Here is a 24665-nt window from a genome sequence, read left to right as displayed (position 1 = left end):
CATGAAGATATCATTTTAATTGGTTGCTTATTGATAGACATTTGTTTCCTACCTTTTGGCATAACAAGTATCTTTATATTACTGGTGGGAGAGTCAGCATTGTGTGAATGGAGGTCTCGGTTCTTGGACTCCCCTCGAGAAATATTTGTCTGAGGATCTGCACTCCAATTAAGATAGCCTGGAGGAATGTAGCGAGAGGAAAGCAGTTTATTAAGGTGGGAGAGCAGTATGGCCCAGAGGTGGCAACTGCACTGAGGCTAGAGGGGTCCTTTCTTTGTGTATAAGCAGTCTTGGGTCACAGAGGGAGAGGTCTCTAATGGAGGCTGCTTCCAATCAGTTGGGAGATTCCTCCCACAGGTTGTGAGGGAGAGTTTTTGACACTACAAGGTTTGTACCAAAACATTCATTGCAGCCTCCCCCCACGCCCCCCTCCCACCCAATACTTCACTCTCAACCAAGAGACTGAAAATTATTTTATCCTTATTTAATCTTCTGCTCTGATTCCCATCAACAATTATAGAAGAGCCTCACCAGTCCTCACAAGCTATTTACACAATTCCTTCCCAACTCTCAGTTTTATCCTGCTATTTGAACAAGAAATTTCCTGCCCTTCTCACTTACATGGTCACCCAGCTTCCCCTTCTTACCTTTAATGTCAGAGGCCACATCCCTCATCCATGTTTTTAATACCATACCCTAATGTTTCATCTGAGACTTGTTCATTTCAACCTATGAGCATATTCAGTGTTTCACATTAGATTGAATGGACAAGTAGCCAGTCTCCAAAGTTTTTTTTTCTTTCAAATTATAACAGAAAACATGAGAAAGGAAAGATATGTATTCTACATCCAATAAGTTGAGCTAAAATCTTAAAATACTTCTTTACATTTATCAAGCTTGAGACCTATGATTCCTGAATCTGAAAATAGATGTCTTTTATCATTACTGAAAACTCCTCAGCTCTTTTCTTTGCATGTATTGCCTCTTCTTTTCTCTAATTTCTTCTTCTAGAATTCCCATTGGACACAAATTGAAGCTTTTATCTTTCCTCTATATCTCTTCTCTCATACTTTATCTCTGAAATCTATATAATTTTCTCTGACCTGGTTTCTAGTTCAAAAATTCTCTCTCCAACTGTGTCAAACTTGCCATTTAACTTTTGACCATTAAGTTTTCAGTATCAATCGCTACGTTTTTCACAATGGAAATTTTTTTCATTCAGACCAATATTGTAGCTATAATAATGACTTCTTTTTCCAGATGTTTCAATTCCTTTTATGTTTGTAATTATCTTAAACATTTTTACTTTGTGGTCCACATCTGATTACTATATTATTTAAAGTCCTTAAGTGTAAAATATTGCTGTTTTTGGTTTACTGACCCTGGGTCATGATTGAGGATGAGGGAGTGGGCAAGGAATGGGTTTTTATTCATAATTGTGAGTTCATCCTTAGTAGAGTGTTTTCTGTAAGAGTCCTGTAACGTGTGGGTGGAGATGTTCCCTCTGAAAAGATTTTGCTTTGCTTCTACCAAGTAGTCCAGAGGAATTACCAACCAAAAATCACATTTTTATGTTAATTTCTTAGCTTAGCCATTCTCAGGCAAAAAATAGGATAAACTTGAACCGCAAACCTGTGTAAAAGGTTATAAATTTTTCAGGAGATACTAAAACATAGACTGGGCCCTGGCTTTCTGTGTGTTTGGGGATGGGGGCATTCTCCATTCCAGTGCCCTACCTCCACCATACCCAAGGCTTTCTCTCCTAATGGCAAGTAGTCATTAAAACCAAGCACCTTATGTGGATCCTGAGAAACAACAGAAGACCATGGAGGAGGGGAAGAGAAAGAAAAAAAAGTTAGAGAGGGAGGGAGGCAAACCCTAAGAGACTCTTAAAAACAGAATAAACTGAGGGTTGATGGGGGTTGGGAGGGAGGGGAAAGTGGGTGATGAGCATTGAGGAGGGCACCTGTTGGGATGAGCACTGGATGTTGTATGGAAACCAATTTGACAATAAATTTCATATAAATAAATAAATAAATAAATAAATAAAATGTAATAATAAAAAACCAAGCACCTTGACTACTAATACTGACAAAATGAAACCAAAAGCAAACCACACTCATTATCAGGTTGTTCTAAATTCTCTCTGTTGCTGCCATTGTTGTTGCCATTGTTTTTGTCTGTTTTGTGGGGGAAAGGGAAGGTTGCAGGATATTTCCCTTACTTTGAGAGACCAACACTGTATTTAAAAAAAAATATGTTCATTAGTGCTCTCTTCAGCAGCACATATAGTAAAATTGGAACAATACAGAGAAGATTAGCATAGCCCCTGCGCAAGTCAACACGCAAATTTGTGAAACGTTCCATATTTTTTATAAAAACAGGGAGGGGGACAAACAGAAGAGACTCATAAATATGGAGAACTGAGGGTTACTGGAGGGGTTGTGGCGGGGGGGGGGAATGGGCTAAATGGGTAAGGGGCAATAAGGAATCTACTCCTGAAATCATTGTTGCACCATATGCTAATTTGGATGTAAATTTTAAAAAATAAAAAATAAAATTAAAAAGATAATAATAAAGTATAAACCACAATACTCTGAAAAAATATGCTCATTATATTTTATACAGCATTATTTAAATGTTTTAGAGTGGAAGAATTTCCCAGTTATATAGTCACCAATGTTGCCAAAAATAGAAGACCTGGAAACACCATACAGAAATTTCCGTTTTATAAAAATGCCAATCAAAACACTCCTTCTGGAACATTTCTTGGATTGTTAGTAATCTTGACATCAACTCCAAAAGATCAGAATGTACTTCTCAGATTTCCTAATTTCTCATAACAAACCAATATAAACTTACAGATGAGCCTAAACATTTTTGAAGCTGTTTTTATTTTCAATCCTACTCCTCTGTCTTTGAACATTGACTCCTTTTTGAAAACTTGTTCCCTTCTGCTGCTGCTTAAGTCCTTTATGCAGTCCACCAATAACCTACTATGTGCCAGGCCCTTTTCTGTGTAGTGACAACACAATTTTGAAGAAAGCTGCCCGAGTCCCATTTGTCATGGAGTTTATGTCTTAATGGATGGAGACAAACATGTAACTGAATCAAGTGGTGTTGAGTGACATATATAAAATCAAAGCAGGTAACAAAGAAGAAAGCAACAATCTGGTTGGGGCCATGAGGACAAGTGACTGCTATTTTACAGAAAGTGGTCACTAAAGTCCTTTGCACAAGGTGACACTTGAACCGTCTTAAAGGATAGGAGAGAGAGTCACGCAGATATGTGGAAGACTAGCTATTCCAGATCAAGGGAACAGCAAATATTCCTGAAGCAGGAACACACTTGACTGCTCCAAAGAGACCAGTGTGCCCACAGGATAGTGAGGGAGGGGGACAATGACAGAAAATAAGGTCAGAGTCCATCTCCCCACATATTCTTTCTGTATCCAATGATGATACCCCCTTCCCGATGTCTCTTGCATCCATCTCTCAGGTATAATATTAATTCAGGCCCTTACCATCCTTGTTTTGCTCACCAGAGACTGGCCAGTACAACACTGCCTGCACTGTAGGTGTTCTATAAATGTTTGGTGATAATGTACTTGAATTACCTTCTCCAGAACCTGTTGTCTTGGCTGGCTCCTCATCAAACATCTAATGAAATTTCTATCCCTGAATTTAGTTTTCTCTAGTATTCTAACTTCTTCTTTGAAACTTTACTGTGATAGGAAATGAAATTATATTCACACACAAACTTGACTAGACTACTTTTTAATTATAAGCTTAATTGGCACAAAGTTCACTGAAGATACACTTCACTTTTATACAATCTTATAAATAGAAAAATACATTGATGCAAAAAATGTTACTTCAATAGCAAATTCAAACAAGTGATTTCCCAAGAGAATACAGGTTATTTATTTCAATAATTAAAGATAGTTCCTGCATGTGCACTCTATCATGTATATGTTTAATTGTGTATTATAGATAAGGCCAATGGGATATATAGCTAATTGCTCATTTGGTTCTTGAAAAAGTGAAACATACAAATATTGTCTTCTTTTTAACTATATATAAAATGCTGCCTGATACGTAGCAGTAAAATTATAATTCACCTCACTGAAGTCTTAGCAACTTTAAAAGGCACTGCTTGTGATTATGACCCTGCCCTTGTAATGTCTGAATCTTCGTCTCACTGAAATAACACAGTTCAAATGCACAGGACTCAATGACTTCTTCAGTATTTAAAAGAAGTCTTCATTTCAAGACTAGAAATATGTAAGATCTTAGTAACCACAGCTAGGTGTTTTAAAGGAGTGGTGGGAGGGAACTGGCAAAAAAAACAGGATACTCAATAAAAAACTATTTGAAAATTACCATATAGAAGTAATTACTTTCCATCATCACTGTATTTTTATCATTACAGTTCTTTCAAGCATTTGCCACCACAAAATACATTTACTTTTATTCTTTGTCTAAATTACAATGAGTGATATTTCTTCCTAAATAGCGACTAAGCTCTTTGGAACTTTTTATCTAATTTCTTTAAACCACTTTAATAAATAAGAATTTTCCCCTATTGACCTTTATAAACACCTGCCATAAGACATATTTTAAAACTACCTTGAATTTGATATGAAGACTCTTAAGCATTACAGAGGAATCCATGAGCTTGGCAAGACCCAGCAAGTGCAATAAATGCCTGTGATCTCAATAAAAAATACAGGCTATAGAAAGCTTCATTTTTCTTATATTCAGCTATAGTATAACTGCTTAAATACAAACATCTTTTATCTACCAAATAGCAAACAAACATTTTATGTAATTAAAAACTAATTCCTTCAATTCCACCAATGTAAAAAATAAAACAAATTGCAAATATCAATGACATAAAGCATGATGGTGAGACAAAAGATTAGTAGTTCATAAGCTAATTAAAACTACTGTCTGAGGATGCCAGACCAACATTATAAATATGAAGAAAAAGAAGCTAAATGTTTACTTATCACAAATAACTTCAGCATAAGCACCAGCTATGTCCAAATGTGGCCAGCACATAAGCCAAATATAAATGCACAGGTCACAGTGAAATAAAGCCATAAAAATCTAATTCCCTGATCCTTCGATCAACCCTTCAGAGCAGTGGGAATATAGCAGGGAGCTAGAAGCCCCACTTCAGTTGCTCATGCTACATTAAGACACCCCTGACCTCACCCCCAATTCCTTACCTACCAAGAGTCAAAGCGAGTGTATAACTGGTCAATCCAGTTTATCCAGAGTCTATAGACATAACCATAATTTATCCTATATTCATTTTAAAGATAATATTTATATAAATACTCACAGATATTGAACTGACATTTGTATATATTCTTAGTTAACATTCAAGTGGTTTAGATGGCATTTTACAAGGTCACCTAGAGTACAAGTATGGTTTTTAAAATTTGGATTGTTTTATAATTGTACCTAAGATTTTAAGAGTTGGACTCTGGACTGATGTACGTTAAGGCAAGTGATGGCATCTTTAGTCATTCTACTTAATAAATGTACTTTTCTGTAACCACAGAATCCTCAATTCTTGAATGATCTACTGTCATGGGCTAAAGTTTTATAAGGCACTTTTGGCAATGTGAAACATTCTCACAACTCTCAGGCTGAATCTTAAATATTTACAAAGCTGCAGCAAATTAATTTTGAAACCAGATGCTTTAATTGACAGCTCTAATTGGGACGGTGAGAAGCAGTTTGTACACGTTGGTTCATCTCTCTCTGTGCCATGTATTACACACAGAGAAGATCACAGACCCTTGAGTTATTGTGTAGCTCACTGAACTCTTCAACAGCCACATATCCCCTTCTCCTTTTCTTCATTCAAGTGATCTGTGGAGGTGTGACCATTGGATCGTACCACTCCTTCAGGAATCCAGGATTTGTCTACACACCGTTCCATTCGCTTCATTATCAGGTCCAGGAGCATATCGATTGCTTGGTTTATGTTTGTCCCGTTGGCAGCACTAGTTTCAAAGTAGGGGATTCTGCAAGACAGAGACAATTCAGGTAAAAACATGTGGAGGGAAAAGAAAGTGGCCTTTGCCCTTTATAATTCAACTTCAAAAGTAAGTGGAGCATAAATACACAAGAAAATAAAAATGCTTTACCACAACAGAGTACATAAAAAAGCAAAAGAAGACAATAATATAATTAACACTGAATTCCTAACAGAGAAAAACCTCTGGAAATTTTTATTCACATTTCACAGATGTTTTTTTTTATGTTTATTTTTGAGAGAGAGAGAGAGAGAGAGAGAGAAGACAGAGTGCGAGTGGGGGAGGGGCAGAGATAGAGGGAGACACAGCACATGAAGCAGGCTCCAGACTGAGCTGTCAGCACAGAGCCTGACACGGGACTCGAACCCATGAATTGTGAGATCATGACTTGAGCCAAAGTCAGACACTCAACTGACTGAGCCACCTAGGTGTCCCCCACCCCCCATTTCACAGATGATTAAACACAGGCTCAGAAAGATGAAGTAATTTTCCCAGTTTGATAAAAATACAAAGTAGAAGAGCCAGGATTTGAATCCACAGCTGCTTGATTCCAGTGAAACCAACTCAACCATTATGTTCTACTGGTTCCAAACTCATCTGCTTTGTATGAGGATTTCCAAAACAAATCCCTTCGACTGCATGCTGCACATGCACTGACAGTAGAGAAAAATGCACGTTCTCTGGCTGTGTTTGTCAAAGGCTTTGCCACTTGTCAATTCTAGCCTGTATTCTCTGGTCATAAACTTGAAGACATTCCGATTTCTACATCATCTCAGAGTTTCTCAAGGACATCAGTCTTTGGTTACCCAAGGACCTGTGATATATGTGAAATTTTTAAATAATTCACAAAACATAGTTTCAAAACTATTAAGACTGCTTCTCATATAATCTTGAGAAATGAGTCTTCTTTTTTCTTTTTTTATTTCTTTTTTAAATTTACATCCAAGTTAGTTAGCATATAGTGCAACAATGATTTTAGGAGTAGATTCCTTAATGCCCCTTTTCCATTTAGCCCATCCCTCCTCCCACAATCCCTCCAGTAACTCTCTGTTCTCCATATTTAAGAGTTTCTTATGTTTTGTCCCCCTTCCTGTTTTTATATTATTTTTGCGTCCCTTCCCTTATGTTCATCTGTTTTGTAACTTAAAATCCTCATATGAGTGAAGTCACCTATTTGTCTTTCTCTGATTTTGCTTAGCATAATAACCTCTAGTTCCATCCAGGTAGTTGCAAATGGCAATATTTCATTCTTTTTGATTGCCAAGTAATATTCTCTTATATATATACAACACATCTTCTTCATCCATCCATCGACGGACTTTTGGGCTCTTTCCATACTTTGGCCATTGTTGATAGTACTGCTATAAACTTTGGGGTGCATGTGCCCCTTTGAAATAGCACACCTGCATTCCTTGGATAAATACCTAGTAGTGCAATTGCTGGGTTGTAGGGTAGTTCTATTTTTAATTTTTTGAGGAACCTCCATACTGTTTTCCAGAGTGGCTGCACCAGTTTACGTTCCCACCAGCAGTGCAAAAGAGATCCTCTTTCTCTGCATCCTCGCCAACATCTGTTGTTGCCTGAGTTGTTACTGTTAGCCATTCTGACAGGTGTGAGGTGGTATCTCATTGTGGTTTTGATTTGTTATTTCCCTGATGAGGAGTAATGTTGAGCATGTTTTCATGTGTCAGTTGGCCATGTGGATGTCTTCATTGGAGAAGTGTCTATTCATGTCTTTTGCCCAGAGAAATGAGTCTTCTTTCAGTGGCCACCTTTTATACACTTGAGTTAGTTCTTGAAACAGGATTAATCAACTGCCAAATTCTTCCTGCTTCTTAGTAAAGCCATGAAAACAGTGATAAAACTGTATTTCCTCAAACTATCGATTCCATTTCCACCATTTAGTAAGGAATCTGACCAAAATGCTCTGCGATATAACAACTGCAAAAGAAAGTTGTTTGAGCACCTCTGTGGGTATTGCAATTGAGTCTAGTTAAATGTTCCTTACATTTATAGGGACTTTACAATTCTCCATCAGTATTACTTTTTTTGGAGAATAGCTTTGTTTTCCTGTGTTCTCCTAGTATGTTAATACCACATCAGTGACTCTGATTACAATTTCAGTTCCTCTTTTGTTATTTCTTGGCTAGGAGCAGCTTCCACCTGAGAGCTTTTATAAATATATATATTTTTAAACTTCCTAGTGCTTTTACATCAAAAATCAAAAGAAGACAATAAAATAATTGACACTGAATTCCTAACAGAGAAAAACCTCTGGAAATTTTTATTCACATTTCACAGATGATTAAACCGAGGCTCAGAAAGGTGAAGTCATTTTCCAAGTTTCATAAAGATACAAAGTAGCAGAGCCAGGATTTGAATCCACAGCTGCGTGATTCCAGTTCTTCTCACAGCTGCTTTGCTTCTCATGTCACTAAGATGCCATAGTGGGGGAGGGGGGAAGCGCCTGGGTGGCTCAGTTGGCTAAGCATCTGACAACTCTTCACCTTGGCTCAGGTCATGATCTCACCATCCTGAGATCTGAGATTGAGCCTGCATGGGCTCCTTGGAGGGGCTTCTCTGTCCCTCTCCCCCAGTCCCTCCCCTCCCCCTCTCTCTCTTCCCCACCTCCACCACTGCCCTCGCAATGTTGCATGCACCCCATCTCTATTAAAAAAAAAAGGCAGCAGCAGTACAGTCGGGGGTACATGTATAGGAATGGAAGGCTATTTCTCCATATGATTCCTCATGAGGCTGTCTTGTTATCTGCACACTTCCTGTAGGAGCTGATAGGACTTGCAACTGGACCTCTGCACTTCTCTCCTGCTCCAGGCTAGCTCCTAAAAACTGGTTGAGGAGCTCTCCAATGAGCATTTATCCATCCATCTGTGAGTACTATGAGACACAGTTGCTCTACTGATTCAACCATGTCCATGTTCATACCCCTCTGTATCCTGATGCTAACATACCTTAATCAGGAAACAGTATGCTGGGCAAATTACATGCTCTTAGTGTTTTTAAACCTGCCTGGCAATACCTTTGGTTACTGTCAGTCATCTTAATTCCATCTTCATCTGTTGCCTTATCCATAAAATGAAGATAATGCGTCTCTCTTTCCCACTCCCCTGGTCACATGCAATATTTGATGACCAAGTGGGAGGAGTGCATCCTTTGTGGGGATTCAACAAATATTTATTTATTGAGCACTTATGTTATTGAGCTGAATCACGGAGACAGTGTGTGATGCCTCCATTGTTTTAAGAATGGAATTTAGGTTGAGAATTCTCAAAATTTAAATATTTACATTTTCTTCATCATACTTTTTCTTAACTACACCATGAAGAATCATTTAATGTCTACAGAAAATTTCTCATACTTAAAAGAAGGCTTGGGGCACCTGGGTGGCTCAGTCGGTTGGGCGTCCGACTTCAGCTCAGGTCATGATTTCACAGTACGTGAGTTCGAGCCCCACGTCGGGCTCTGTGCTGACAGCTCAGAGCCTGGAGCCTGCTTCAGATTCTGTGTCTCCCTCTCTCTCTGCCCCTCCCCTGCTCATGCTCTGTCTCTCTCTGTCTCAAAAATAAATAAAAACATCAAAAAAATTTTTTAAAAAAAATAAAAGAAGGCTTAATCATTCTACCACCATTCAGAAATATACTGTTTCATGGAAAAGCAACTGAAAAATTCATCATTCCCCCCAAGAATAATGAGCTGAAATTGGAAATACAAAAAGAGAAAAAGAAAGAGAGAGAGGAGGAGGAGGAGGAGGAGGAGGAGGGGGGGGGGAGGAGGGGGAAAGAGGGAGGGAAAGAAACAAAGAAGGGGGAAATAAAACTGGGTGAACAGAAGAACTTTCTTGTCATCATAATGCACATCTAATTTTTTGAAATCCCCTCAAAATCCAATGTAAATAGCTTTCAAACTCAGGTCCTGAGCTCCAATGAATTCAACTGAATCTATTAAGCTGTTTCTACTTTCCACAGTTTTTCCCTCTTGCTCCTGAAAATTGCTTCACAGTTATTTTTGAGGCATACATGAAAATCATAGTTGAAAATACTTTTTTTTTTTAATTTTTTTTTCAACGTTTATTTATTTTTGGGACAGAGAGAAACAGAGCATGAACGGGGGAGGGGCAGAGAGAGAGGGAGACACAGAATGGGAAACAGGCTCCAGGCTCTGAGCCATCAGCCCAGAGCCTGACGCGGGGCTCGAACTCACGGACCGCGAGATCGTGACCTGGCTGAAGTCGGACGCTTAACCCACTGCGCCACCCAGGCGCCCGAAAATACTTTTAAGAACTATAAAATCTATGCATGGAAGTTACAAACATCCTTGACAATGGTGAGGAGCCATAACCTCTGAAGCCAGCCTGCCTGGATTCGAATCCTAGTACAACCTCTTACCAACTATGGAACCCTGACAAGCCATTAAACTCTGTTCCTTACCTGCTTCATCCATAAAACTAAACACTATCAGCATTGTCTTATAAGGATTAAATGAGTTAACATTTAAAGCATCTATATCATAACCTGACACACAAGAAATGTGTCATTTTTGATATATGTGTCACTGATAAATGTTTCTTATTTCTAAGGCAGAAATAGGTTAGGTTACAAAAGTTTGTTTGTAATTTTGTTGTTTAACACTAAGAACATATCATCCCATAGAAACACTGTCACTGAGTCATGAGACAGTCATAACTCCAAGAGACCTGAGCAGCATTATCAACATTAAACTCTCAAACTATCTTAAAACTACTGATTTAATCCACAATGTACCTGATCTACAGAACTACCCTAAATCCTATTACCTGGGACCATGTTATGCTTCCTTCCTACATCAGGGATGGCTCACTCAGATCCATCCTTGCCGGAGTTCTTCATGCCCCAAAGCATCTGCCTACCTTGAGTCCTCATCAGATCCCTAATTCCCCCAAGTGATCTTCACCAAATGCAGAGAGAACTGGACCTTACTTCACTGATTAATACTAAGGTAGAAATGATTGATGCCTCTAGCAGATCAATAAGCTATTGTCTAATATGGTTGCTAACTTAAATATTTAATTGGTAGAACTTCAAGGTATATGAATTAGGTTACAAATTTTCAAGTCACCCACGTTGATATAGTACATCTTTTTTTTTTTTTAATTTTTTTAATGTTTATTTATTTTTGAGACAGAGAGAGACAGAGCATGAATGCGGGAGGGGCAGAGAGAGAGGGAGACACAGAATCGGAAGCAGGCTCCAGGCTCTGAGCCATCAGCCCAGAGCCTGACGCGGGGCTCGAACTCACGAACCGTGAGATCGTGACCTGAGCTGAAGTCGGACGCTCAACCGACTGAGCCACTCAGGCGCCCCGATATAGTACATCTTTTAATAAGATGTACTTTAAATTTTAATTCCAAATTCAAGCAACAACATCTCAGTCAAGTATATTTTCTTGCCATTTGTGAAGCTCCAGGTCATGGGACCAGGAGTCTGATTAACAACCTTAATCTTTAGACTAATCATTCAGAGTCTTCCTTAGAAGACTCTGGGGCAATGCGGTTTTTGTTTCTACAGGAATAAATGACTGCTAAAATTCACTCCTCTCTGCTCTCTGATAGTTATGCTGCCAGAGAAGCAAATGAGATCCACAGAGAAGACCCTGAAATAAGACTATCTTTCCACAATAAGTGATGCTCCAGAAACAGAAATGTGTCTTTGAGTTCACATTTGAAAACTGGACTGTCTTGCTTGTCCTAAGGGCAAAGATGAATCTAGTGGATGCAGTCAGTACTATTTTTATGTCCGTATCTTCTTGATGTTCACTTCTAGAAGGCATTCAGGCTACATTATCCAAACACTTCTCCCTATCTGTAAAGAGGATAACCGTGGTTCATGGGGTCATTGCGGTAAGGAGAAATTGAGATAATACATGTAAAGGGCTTACTTAGCACAAGCCTAGAATCCAAAAAGTGCTCAATAAATGATGATCTAATGGGTTTTTTCTTCTCTAAGAATAATATTCTGCTTTTCCGAAAACTTATTAGGCAAAAAATTTTAAAAATTAGCTTAAATTCAAGAGGATCAATTCCCCTTTTAACCACAGAAATAGTGATATTGTCCCTTCTCTCCACATGGTGGTGCTAATGCAGCATTACTAGAGGCAGTATTACCAAACTTGTGAAAAAACCCTGTGCAGCTACCTGTGATATCAGTCCAAAAATAACCACTGAATTAGTCATTTGGAATGCATGCAGAATCCAATTTTGGTATATTTTTTAAAAGAAATAGATTAATCACAAATTTTAAAATAAATAAAATAAGCAAAATGGCTAACTACTTCAAATCAATGAGGGAGGGTATTATGATCATTTACAGTTGTTCACCAGGATATCAAGATCCTGCTCATGCCATAGGTCAGGATCCACATCAGGCTGGTTTCCATTCTACTATTTATTTCCACAAAACTAGAAGACCCTAGATTACAGTTAGAGGTTGTCAAAAATGAAAGCAAGTGTATTTGAGGCTTCTGTCAAATGGTTCTAGTTATTTGGCTCCAGTACGGATCCAGATATTATGGAGAAATTTTTTACTAAATTACATAATTAGTCTCACTACTTTTCAAAGTCTGTTGAATGCTAAATGAACAACCATGTATAAGAAAGGGCTGGTTTATGGACTGTTTCAAACTAGGAGGTTGTGCCAAATAAAATCTAGATCCTGTAATGAGTTGTGTGGGGTTCTGAAAAAGTTTGCATGTTTAGTTTCAGCTTATGTGTGTGGTTTTAAACATGCCCAATAATACATCATTATTTCTTTTTTTTTTTAATTTTTTTTTCAACGTTTATTTATTTCTGGGACAGAGAGAGACAGAGCATGAACGGGGGAGGGGCAGAGAGAGAGGGAGACACAGAATCGGAAACAGGCTCCAGGCTCTGAGCCATCAGCCCAGAGCCCGACGCGGGGCTCGAACTCCCGGACCGCGAGATCGTGACCTGGCTGAAGTCGGACGCTTAACCGACTGCGCCACCCAGGCGCCCCTCATTATTTCTTGTATAAAGGAAGGATGTCATGAAGTATGCAAAGAATCAAATTATTTGAGATCAAGCTATTCATACCACATTTCATCTAGTTCAACGCACAAAGGACACTAAGTATGCTCCTGAGCTAAGCCACTTGAACTCCAGAAATAGCCTGCACTCAATAATGCTGTAAATAAATGTTTTTAACACATCCTTTAATCCAGAAACTCTTGAGCAACTTTCTCATCAATAGCTCACAGCCTCCAGTGGGGAAAAAGTTGTCTTAAATTTGCTGCCTTTAAGGAAGTAGATCTTAAAAGTTCTCATCAGATGAAAAAAATTGTAATGATATGTGGTGATGGATGTTAACTTATTGTGGTGATCATTTTGCAACACATGTATCAAATCATCCCATTGTACACCTAAAACTAATACAAAATTATATGTCAGTTATTACTCAATTTAAACGAATTGCTACCCGTTCCTCTGTACGACACATGAAATATGTACATTCAATTTTCACTCCTTCCTTGTAGTCACATTTTTTTCTATTTCTTTCAACTCTGAATCACGAACAAAAGGGTTGTAATGACCACCAACTAACCTTGTGAAAAAAGAAGAGTCTGGGAGGGTATTTGGATGCAGCCATTTTTACTCACAAAGTCCTTGCCTGCCCACTTGTGGTGGATACTCTCTCAGTGCCAACCCCAGGGTCCCTTCCCAGTCTATACCACAGCTGATTTAATCAACTGTGAAAGAAAAACATTCCTCTCTAAAACATGGATTTTCCAATGATGCGTCAATGAGCACATTTCCCTCACCCATCCATGGTACAGTAGACAACTGCTTCACATTCTGTGCATAATGATTTGTCCAACTATACTGTCAAGGAAAATATCCACCAGCATGCACGTCTGATAGTAACTTGACATCCACGCCAGTGGTTCTCAAAGTGCTGTCTTCAGCCACCTGCAGGAGCAACATCCGGGGATCGGAAACAAATTTCTGGGTTCCACCCCGGATCTACTGAAACAGAAACTCCTTGTGGGGGGTGCCTGGGTGGCTTAGTCTGTTAAGCATCCGACTTCAGCTTACATCATGACCTCAGAGTTCCTGAGTCCAAGCCCAGCATCAGGCTGTCAATGCAGAGCCCACCAGGGACCCTCTGTCCCCTGTTCTCTCTGCCCCTCCCCCGCGTGTGTGTGCGTGTGTGTGTGCGTTATGTGTGTGTGTGTGTGTGTGTGTGCGCACGCACAAGCTCTGTCTCCCTCTCTCTCTCTCTCTAGCTCTCCCTCTCTCAAAAATAAAAATATATATATATATATAAAAAAATAAAATAAAGAAACTCCTTGGGACCCAGCATTCAGGTGATTCTGAACTGCACTATACTAAGGCTTGAAATCCCATAGTATCACCTCAAAGAGAATGTTGCCAATACTGGATTCTGCTTCCTCTTCTAACATATTTGACTTTGTAGCTATTTTTTAAAGTGTTTCAGCAACTGTAGACTGTAGTTGTTTTGACTGGCAGCAGTACAAGTTTGAGCAAACCTGCTTTACTCTTTTCTCTGATTGCATTGACAATTTTATTCAATATAACATACTAGAAAGTATTATTTTGCACTTGTTCTAGACAAACCTAAATATTATAGGGAATTACAGGTAAATGGATTATTAATCTACTAAAAACAAAACTTCTGATATTCTTCATCATGCATTCGATTCACCCTTTCCATTTTTGGCTACCCCATGAAATCCTTATTCTCAGATCTACTGTCCTCGCAGACACAGACTTATGTTCCATATTTGTACTGTAACATGGTCTTTATTACGTTTTCAAAGTTTTTCTAAGACAAAGTCTTTCTCAAAATTCATGTATATTTAAGAGAACCATTTGTGAGCCAATGATCCATTTTCAGGAACTGGGGAGAAAAGGTAGCACAATAGGAACAGAAAATGCAAATTTATCAAATATACAAACAGTATCAAGATGTATCATAAACTGTACCCTATTTTTATGACTTTTAGCATAGAGATAAACTGACCAACATAGCCCTTTAGTACATGTACAGCCAATGAAAATGTTAAGGATTAAAAATGAAAAAAAGATTCTGTGAAAATAATCATTAAACTTAGATGTCAAATTTATGAAATGCATATGCACTAAACTGTTTCATTATAGCTCCTCCTGAAATTGCGAAAAAGCCTACAGAACTACATTTCATGCTTCCTAATTCCTAAGAAAATTTTGTTTCCATTCCTTTCCATTCTTCTCCAATAGATTCCATAATCTTATGTGCTAATCCCTCCTCTCATTTTAACTTTATTCAGAAACTTTAGATTGAGCCCCTCTTATGAAGTACACCCCAGAGCTTGTGAGCTGGACACAGATGAAAGACAATCCCTGTCTCCCTACAATCCCAGATTCCCCCTACAGACAGAAGGCAATGTTGGGCTCTTTGATACCAGGGAGGATGTGGAATCCTGAGAACCAGAACAGAGGAAATAAACAAAAGGCTGAAAAAGCCCAGAGGGGGGAGAAGTCAATCCTGGCTCCACTCCAGTACTTGAGAACATACTTGTTGGATCTAGCTAGCTCCCCTAGATGCCCTACCTCTTTTGGCTTCATTCACATACTTCTCAAGAGCATGGTCTAGGTCCATGGTTTCCATTGCTTCATCGCTCACTTCCTCCTCACCTGCTTGCAACATAGCTCCCAGGTCCCAGTTTCGACACTTCAGTATTCTCATTGGTATCTGGCCCTCCCCCTTTCCTTTGCACTACATTCATTACAGGAGTGCCTCTCAAGAATAGATGAGCATATCAGAATCTCCTGTGGGGCTCTGCCAGCCTCCACCTCAGAATCACTACTCCAGACCAAGTGTGTCAGAAGCTCAGAGGTGAGGCCCAGATCTGAGTATTTGTTAATAGCACCAGAGGTACTTTTAACATGACAATCAAGTGGAGAGCTTTTAAAAGACATCAATGTCCAGGCCCCTGCCTGTGGTGGTTTTGTAACAGGTCAACTTGGTTAGGCTGAACATTCCCCAGAATTTCCTTTCTAGTTAGGGTACATCACAGGAGAGATTTGGGGGATATTGGGGGGTGGAAGTAAAGAGCCGCCACTCCGTAGCTCTCACACATTGTTGCTCACCTTCTGGCTCATCTCGTTGGCATAAATAAACCAGCAAACACACCTCTACCTGCTCCACATTCCCCAAGATCCTCTCAGTTTCTCCAGCTCCTGGGCCAAGTGAGTGTGCCTAGCTCTGTGCCAAAGGTCCCTGGCTTCTCTAAGCTATCCACACCATCCAGGCCAGAGGCAGCAAGTACTGACATGGGTTTCATGTGTCATTATGGGTCCCAGATGGTGTTTCCTGGTGCTCTCTCTCATCTTAGACCCACCTTCCCTTCCTGACTTCCTGTCCTGTGGACTTCAAGCTTCAGCATCAGAAACAACACTTTACAGAAACTGTTTAACCAGCTCCCACAAATCCCTGTAACAAATTTTTTTAGGTATAATTTTCTTTGATTGAATCTTGCCTAATAAACTGCTCCAGGCCAATTATTTCAGAAGCTCAGAGGTAAGGCCCAGACACAAGCATTTGTTAAAAGCTCCTCAGATTTTTTTTTTTTTTTTGTATCTAAATAAAGATTTTGAGAGAGAAAGAGCATGCACACAGGAAGAGGGGAAGGGCAGAGAGAAAGGATCCCAAGCAAGCTTTTTGCCAGCAGTGCTGAGCCCAACGTAGGGACTGAACTCACAAACCCATGAGATCATGACCTGAGCCAAAACCAAGACTCAGGACACTTAACTGACTGAGCGAACACAGATGCCTGGCTCCTCAGGTGATTCTAACACAGTTAAGCACCATCTATCCTACAGTGAAAACCTCCACACCCTACTGCAAATCTGTGCCAGGGTAAGCTAATGTAGTTGATGGGAATACACACAGCTCCTCAGCCCCACCCTGCCTTGCCCCACCCCTAGAATTGAGAAAGACTTAAAATCCTGCTCTGCCCCACCCTGTCTCTAGTCTTTCCTCCCTCCATTTCACCACACCCATCCACCACCCTAGACTGATATAGACAAGTACTTATCACATCCCTCCACATTCAAAGGCTTTCAGCAACTTCCTGTCCCCCAGGAGATTAAGTCTACTCTCCTTATCTGGTATTCAAAACTGTCCCCAGACTCTGGCTTCTTCCCGCCTGGCCAAACTATCCTTCTACTCCGTTCCCAATGTGAACCCTATCCTCCAGTGTTTTCTGGTCCTCCATCAATCCAAGGAAGAACAAAGCAGTTGTCACAAGATAAAAAGAGAAAGTGCCTCCTCTGGCCTCCTTGGATTCTGCCTAACAACCAGGACCAGTAGCATCTCCGGCACACCACACCACCTCTCTCTCTAACCTCCCTTCCTTCTCAACTCCACTTGCTGCCTCCTGCTTACATTAAGGGTAATTAATGCATATACATTTGAGTTCTCATTGTATTAGAGGTAGAAGCAAAGCAGAGCACAAATTCCTTTGTAGAGGTGCCCTGACATTTTTAACAAGCGGAGGCTAACCCCTTCTTTCATGGCCAATTAATGCTGTTGCTACTGTGATCCTATTCCAGAGCTCAAGGAAGACAGTATTTAGATTATTCTCTACAACAAAACCACAACCTAAACCAAGGGGATCCTCACACTCCTCTCCCAGCATAGAAATTTCAAAGCCAATAGGCCTGCTTGTATTCTGGGGCTCTCTACGGCAGCACATGAACTGGCTTTGCAATTTTTTTGCTGAATAGAGATAATTATCCCATGCATCTCCTACTTGCATCTTGGGAAAGCAGCCTTATAGAATTAGGGCATTTGCACTCAAATGTGTCTTTCTTCAAACACCATGAGATTGAGAAAATGGTACTGAAAGAGTAAATTAAAGCCCTCACCCGGTGTTTTTCCTATGGTTTCACATATTAATATGCAAAGTAGGTATTTATACCTCCCAAGGCTTACATCCGAGTGTGCTGATTTTTTGCTTTTGTATTTTCTATTACCCATTCATGTGCTAATGTTTGAATTGGAAATGTTTTCTCTAGATTTCTCCACAGAAACACTCACCCATATTTCTCTGCAAGTCCTCTTGCTTCTTCCTCTTTTACTACTCTCTGGTCTTCTAGATCACTCTTATTTCCACATAACACTATATCTGGGTTTTCACAATATGCATGCATTTGTAGCTGGCCTATAAGAAAAATTATTAAACGAAAATAAGTGTACGGTCAATGGAAAATATATGCAAAAGTGCTTCAAAACTGTAAATGGATAGAGAGACATAAGGGAATGATATAATGCTTTCAAAAGCATTAACAACCTAATCAACAAAACCGAATGGATGGGACAGATATGTAAAACTTATCCTTAAGTTCATACCTCACCTTATTTAAATATCACAGAGGAGTGGGATAATTTGCTAACCTTCCAAAAGTATGTACGTGCATGTGGCAACCACGGGCATACACCCATGAGGCTATCTTTCTGTTGAAGGCCATTTGAAAAATACTTGGAAAATTTTAGTACTTATTGCTTTAAGATTAAGCTCTGTTTTTCCTATGGTTTCTTTCCATGCAACAACATTTTTAAGAGAACGGTCTTCATACAAACTAGCTTGTTTCTCTCTGAAATGTTTTTCACATTTTTCTATTATCCTAAAGCAGAATCGATTCAATTAAAATAAACAAGATACAAGATTAAGGGAGAGAAAATTTAGAATAAATAATAAATGATTCTGTCACCAGAACCAAGAGGAAGCAGGAGACTATAATTCTTATTCCACAGCTTTTATTTCTTTTCACCTGAAAACCCGTAAATAGGCATAATTTTAAAAAGCAATTAAACAAATCTTATTTCTTATTCGTCATACCCCATAATAAAATTAAAGCAGCCCAAACTTTCACATTAAGACATACCTCAAAGTTGGTATGGCCTATTTTTATCATGGTTAACCAGAACAGTGTTGACATTTTAGTTCCTCATTACAAAGTCATGTTCATTATATCTTATCAAGAGAAAATCTAGTTGGCAAGCATTCACTGATCATTAACATAGGCCAGATACTTGGTGCAGAATTTCAGAGCCCTGGCCTTTGCCTTCAAGGACAATCGGGCAACAAGGCCTATACAGGCAAAACCAAACTGTGTTTCCACTGACTGCCATGCCCTTTCTTTCCTCCAGGCTGGTACACATTCTGTCCCCATGTGCTTGAATACCCAGCCACAACCTTCCTTCCAGGAATCTTGACCATTCTTTTAAGACTTGACTCTCAGTTACCTCTACTGTGAAACCTTTCTGGTCTCCAGAGAGTCTCTGTGTTCTATTAACCCATGTGTCCAGTGTCATGATTACAAACATGAACTCAGAACAGACTGTGTCTAAGGTTGAATCCTGGCCCGCCATTTACTAGCTGTGTGACCCTGACCAAGTTGTTTCCCCATCTGTAAATGGTAATAATAATGGTACTTACTTCATAGGGTTAAGGTGTGGATTAAATGAGTTAATTCAGTGATTCTCCAAGAAAGGTCCATGGACCAGCAGCCTCACCATCACTAGGGAACTTACTACAAATGCAAATTCTCAGATCCCACCCCAGATCTACTGAATCAGGAATGCTGGATCTGGAGCCCAGAATCCGTGTTTTCATAAGCCCTCTGGGTGATCCAGATGCACATTTGAGAACCACTAAGTTAATCTTTAAAGCATTTAGAAGTGCTAGGTGAGTATTACCAGTAATGATGTTTAATAGTGTTTATTTTGGAGACTCTGGTAAGTGTGATTATTGGCGATTTTTATTTCTTCCTGATTTTTCTACAAACACTGACTTATATAAAAAGTAATCAATTCTTTTAAAAATCTCACTGAAGAAAAAGGCAAATACATAAAAACCTACTACAACCTACTATGCTAAAAATCCTCAAAGTAGTACAAAATAGAAGCTAAGAGGAAAAAAGTTTAATACAACTACAGTTATCCCAGAAAATTTCATGGAGGCCATAATTTCCCTGATTTTAAAGAATAAGTAGAACTCCAACCAGTTTAAAAAAGGGTGTGGGAGGGGGGTAGAAGGGGCTTTTCTCTGAGGTCCAGGAAGACAGATGAGTGAATCCAACACTGCCTGATTCCTTTCAGATTTCAGATTTAGGCTTAGAGGACTCAGCTCTCTGTTCAGTCTCCTGATTCAGCAGGGCTCACCTTTGTATGTATCCCCTTCCCAAAAGGGCACGGAGAGAATCGTAGTCAAGAGAAAAGGCACTGCCAGTACAGGTCTGGAGAAGCAAAGGGAGGACACAGACCTCCTCTCCCCAGGCTAATCAGAGTCCAGGAATCAGCTGTTTAATGCAACAGTACCTTTGTTCTGATATGTATCCCACCCCCCAAAAAGAAGAAATGAATGATCCGTGTAATACGCAAAATGCTAATGGAGGAAAAATAAAATATATAGAGAATACATTTTTATTCCCAATTAAGATTTGATACTATTACTTCTGACCCTGAACATTATAACTTTCTTTTTTTTAAAGATGGGTTGGGGAGGGGGGGAATATTTTCCATTGAAGATATGAAATCCTCAAAATGTATATGTTTTCTTTACCTGTAAGAATTCTTTTACACTATAAGGAAAACAAAATAACATGCATACATTACACATAATTTCACATAACTCTGTTATTTACCTAATTAGCTAAAAAGTCCAGATAGACAAGATTTATCTGTCTCAGAGTTTCCATTTCTATCAGTGAGCAGGGGCAGAGAGAGAGGGAGACACAGAATCTGAAACAGGCTCCAGGTTCTGAGCTGTCAGCACAGAGCCCGACGTGGGGCTTGAACTCACTAACCGCAAGATCATGACCTGAGCTGAAGTCGCATGCTCACCTAACTGAGCCACCCAGGCAGCCCCAGAATTTGTTCTAACGATACTGAAAAGAAGATGAGAAGCAAGGTCTGAAAATAAAGGACTAAAAATAGCCACCATCATTCAGCTGTAAGAGAAATAATGAGGTATGCAACACGGGCATTAACAAAGTCAAGTCCAGTAAGCACAACTAAATTTGGGGAAACTATACTTAAAATATTAAATAGCTCTTCAACTGGTAATGATCAATTTAGTTGAGAAAGTGCATTAAAGGCTACTGAACTTGGGGCGCCTGGGTGGCTCAGTTGGTTAAGTGTCTGACTTGGGCTCAGGTCATGATCTCATGGTTTGTGAGTTCCAGCCCCCCCACCCCCACCCCGTCAGGCTCTGTGTTGACAGCTAGGAGTCTGGAGCCTGCTTTGGATTGTGCGTCTCATTCTCTGTGTACTCTGTCTCTGTCTCTCAAAAATAAATAAATGTAAAGAAAAAAATTTTAAAAAGCCTATTGATCTGAAAGCAAAAATTCCATGTCCTCAGAGAAGTCAACTACTATTTAAGGCCCAGAGTCCTCATCCTAAAATAAAGACACGCCACCTGCCTGAATCTTCTCCCAGAGCTTGTGAGGACCAGATACAAAGTATGGGAAAAAACTTTTAAAATCACAATGCACCACAGAAATTACTTATTTCAAAACTGGTTCTTAAAAACAAGGTTTTCTACTATCAAAATCACAGCCAATGACCCTTTTATAATACCAAAACACCAAGTCGTTTTTAAATGGTAGGTATTTTTTTTTGTATTCTGATTTAATGGTCATGTTGTATTTTTTAACATTTAGAAACATATTTAATAACCTCCTCTAAAACTCTGCTATATTCAATATTAAAGACATTGATTTATATTTCCAGAATTCAGTTCATTTGTTCCTTGCTTCCTTCCTTCCATAAATACATAAAAAGCACATTTAATTTCTACTGTATTCTAGGCAACATGCTTGGTGCTAAAAAGACATACACAAATCAGAGTTTAACAGATTCATGTAAGAAAGACATGTTAACAAGTATAGCAATTTAGCATACATCATAATAAAAATATGTACAAACTATTACGGCAATTTAAAGAAGAAATGCATAATATTATATGGGGGTCATGAAATTTACATTTAAGCAAACACTCTGAAAATAAGGAGATGCTTCCTCAGGAGACATAGGAGAAGGGCAACTCAGTGGTAAAAACAAAAGTAAAATTACAGAAGCAAAGATCAGTGAGCCATCAGCTGAAGATGAGAATGACAGCCAGTGGCACATTTTGAAGCATCTTGTAATGCATGTAAAATATCTGGTACTTTATCATGGGCCACAGGAAGCCATTGAAACATTTTAATGAGATCATATTTATCTTCTAGAATGATAACTCTGGCAGCTATGTGGACAGTAGATTTGAGGGAGATGAAACTAGAGTTAAGACAACAAATTAGGATATTAGACTAGGTCAGGTAAGAAATAATGAAAATCTAGTCTAGAAACTGTCAGAGATAGACTTGTGAACCATGGGTGTCATGCTTAAGAGCATGGTCCCAGGAGCTATACATTCACTTACTAGCCACATAATCTTGGATAAACCAGTATCTTTCTGTCTCATTGTGCTTGTCTGAAAATGGAGCTAAAAGTGTTAATGTATATTAATGATTTAGGATAGTTTTCAAGAGATCTTATTCATTAATATTAATATTAAGTACAAGGATCAGGTTTTTTGTTGTTGTTTTGGTTTTAACTTGTTTTTTTATTTTTTTTAATTTACATCCAAATTAGTTAGCATATAGTGCAACAATGATTTCAGGAGTAAATTTCTTAGTGCCCCTTACCCATTTATCCCATCCCCCCTCCCACAACCCCTCCATTAACCCTCAGTTTGTTCTCCATATTTATGAGTCTCTTTTGTTTTGTCCCCCTCCCTGTTTTTATATTATTTTTGTTTCCCTTTCCTTATGTTCATCTGTTTTGTCTCTTAAAGTCCTCATATGAGTGAAGTCATGTGATTTTTTTCTTTCTCTAATTTCACTTAGCATAATACCCTCCAGTTCCATCCACGTGGTTGCAAATGGCAAGATTTCATTCTTTTTGATTGCTGAGTAATACTCCATTGTGTGTGTGTGTGTGTGTGTGTATGTGTATGTATGTATGTATGTATGTATGTGTATATATATGTGTGTGTATATACATATGTCTGTGTGTGTGTGTGTGTGTATGTATATATATATATATATATATATATATATATATATATATATACCACGTCTTCTTTCTCCATTCATCCATCGATGGACATTTGGGCTCTTTCCATACTTTGGCTATTGTTGATAGTGCTGCTGTAAATATTGGGGTGCATGTGTCTCTTTGAAACAGCACACCTGTATCCCGTGGATAAATCCCTAGTAGTGCAATTGCTGGGTTGTAGAGTAGTTCTATTTTTAGTTTTTTGAGGAACCTCCATACTATTTTCCAGAGTGGCTGCACCAGCTTGCATTCCCACAAATGGTAGGTATTTTTAAGTAACCATATTTATTTTAAATATTTGGATGTTAAGAATTTGACATCACAGTATTCTTTAATAGATTTTTCTAGTCTAAATTTACACTAATACCATCAACAGATAAAAGTGTACATTTGCAAACTGTTATTTGATCAAGTATCAGGATTTTAAGTGGCTACTAACCAATCATTTAAGAGATTAGGATCTCTGCAAAGAGCCAAGATGAAGGTGTGTGTGTGTGTGTGTGTGTGTGTGTGTGTGTGTGTGTATGTGTGTAGTACTGGTGACCATTTTTGCAAATGTAATTCTAGAGTCTTCCATCATGGGATCCTCCTGCCCAATGCTCTGGCCCTAAAAGCAGAAAAGGGACCTCTGAGTACAGAAGAGACATGGAGCTGAGGGTATGATCTGCAAAGCCTTCAAAACATATTTATATCTATGTGATGTATGTGTTAAGCCCTGGGATGATACAAGTCCTCACAGTATACGACAGGCAAGCAGATACTTAGAGATTTATCTTCTCTGGGCTTCTGTCTCCTTATCTATCAAATGGGGCTAACAGCACCCTCTGTGGAAAAGCCAAAGTGATTACATGCAAAGTGCTGCCATGTGCCTATAGGATAAGAAGTACCCAGCAAAAGGGTGCCTGGGTGGCTCAGTCAGTTAAGCCTCTGACTCTTGATTTCAGCTCGGTCATAATCTCACAGCTTGTGGGTTTGAGCCCCCCCGTCAGGCTCCACATTGACAGAGCTTGCTTGGGATTCTCTCTCTCCCTCTCTCTCTCTGCCTCTCCCCGCCTCTCCCCTGCTTGCTCTCGCTCTCTCTCTCAAAATAAATAAACATTTCTTTAAAACACTTATAAAAAAAAAAAAAAAAAGAAGTGGTGAGCAAATCAAAGTTAACATTACCAGGAAAAGCACAGAATGTTAGTTATCTTTGCCCCTAAAGTAAAACCTTAGGAGCTCCTCCAAAACAACTTGCACCACAAGTAGAATATAAGAGGGCATTTTATTATGGGAAGTGGGCAGTGGGAGACAGGGAAACAGTAACACTTACTTATCCAGTTTCTGACATTGAGGAAACTTTGCTCATTTGTCAGATCAAAAAGCAGAAGAAACCCCATAGCATCTCTGAAGAATGCTGTTGTCAAGCTACGAAACCTAGGAACATAAAAGCAGATTG

At 39.0% G+C, this 24665-nt stretch overlaps 1 protein-coding gene and 1 non-coding gene across 6 annotated transcripts in view; one reads left to right on the top strand and one right to left on the bottom strand.

The window, feature by feature from the left end:
- The first annotated feature begins 2267 nt into the window (after window positions 1-2267).
- On the top strand, window positions 2268-2373 carry LOC124508971 (U6 spliceosomal RNA). The gene has a single exon (XR_006961341.1). It is a non-coding gene; the product is annotated as a U6 spliceosomal RNA (small nuclear RNA).
- Window positions 2374-3761: 1388 nt separating this feature from the next.
- RAB27A (RAB27A, member RAS oncogene family) overlaps window positions 3762-24665 on the bottom strand; it is a 77832-nt gene continuing 56928 nt past the window's right edge. For all 5 annotated transcript variants that reach the window (XM_047075080.1, XM_047075083.1, XM_047075082.1 and 2 more), the window contains 3 exons: window positions 24540-24643; window positions 18164-18287; window positions 3762-6041 (listed from right to left, as the gene is read on the bottom strand). In XM_047075080.1, coding sequence (XP_046931036.1) covers window positions 5843-6041; window positions 18164-18287; window positions 24540-24643 — 427 coding nt within the window. In that variant the 3' untranslated portion in view covers window positions 3762-5842. The remainder of the gene's footprint in view (window positions 6042-18163; window positions 18288-24539; window positions 24644-24665) is intronic.

Source organism: Lynx rufus, unplaced genomic scaffold (assembly GCF_022079265.1).
Source record: "Lynx rufus isolate CCGP_SWC_20201006 ecotype Redwood Valley unplaced genomic scaffold, mLynRuf1.p SCAF_13, whole genome shotgun sequence".
NCBI lineage: Eukaryota > Metazoa > Chordata > Mammalia > Carnivora > Felidae > Lynx > Lynx rufus.
This window is presented reverse-complemented; position numbering and strand designations above follow the sequence as displayed.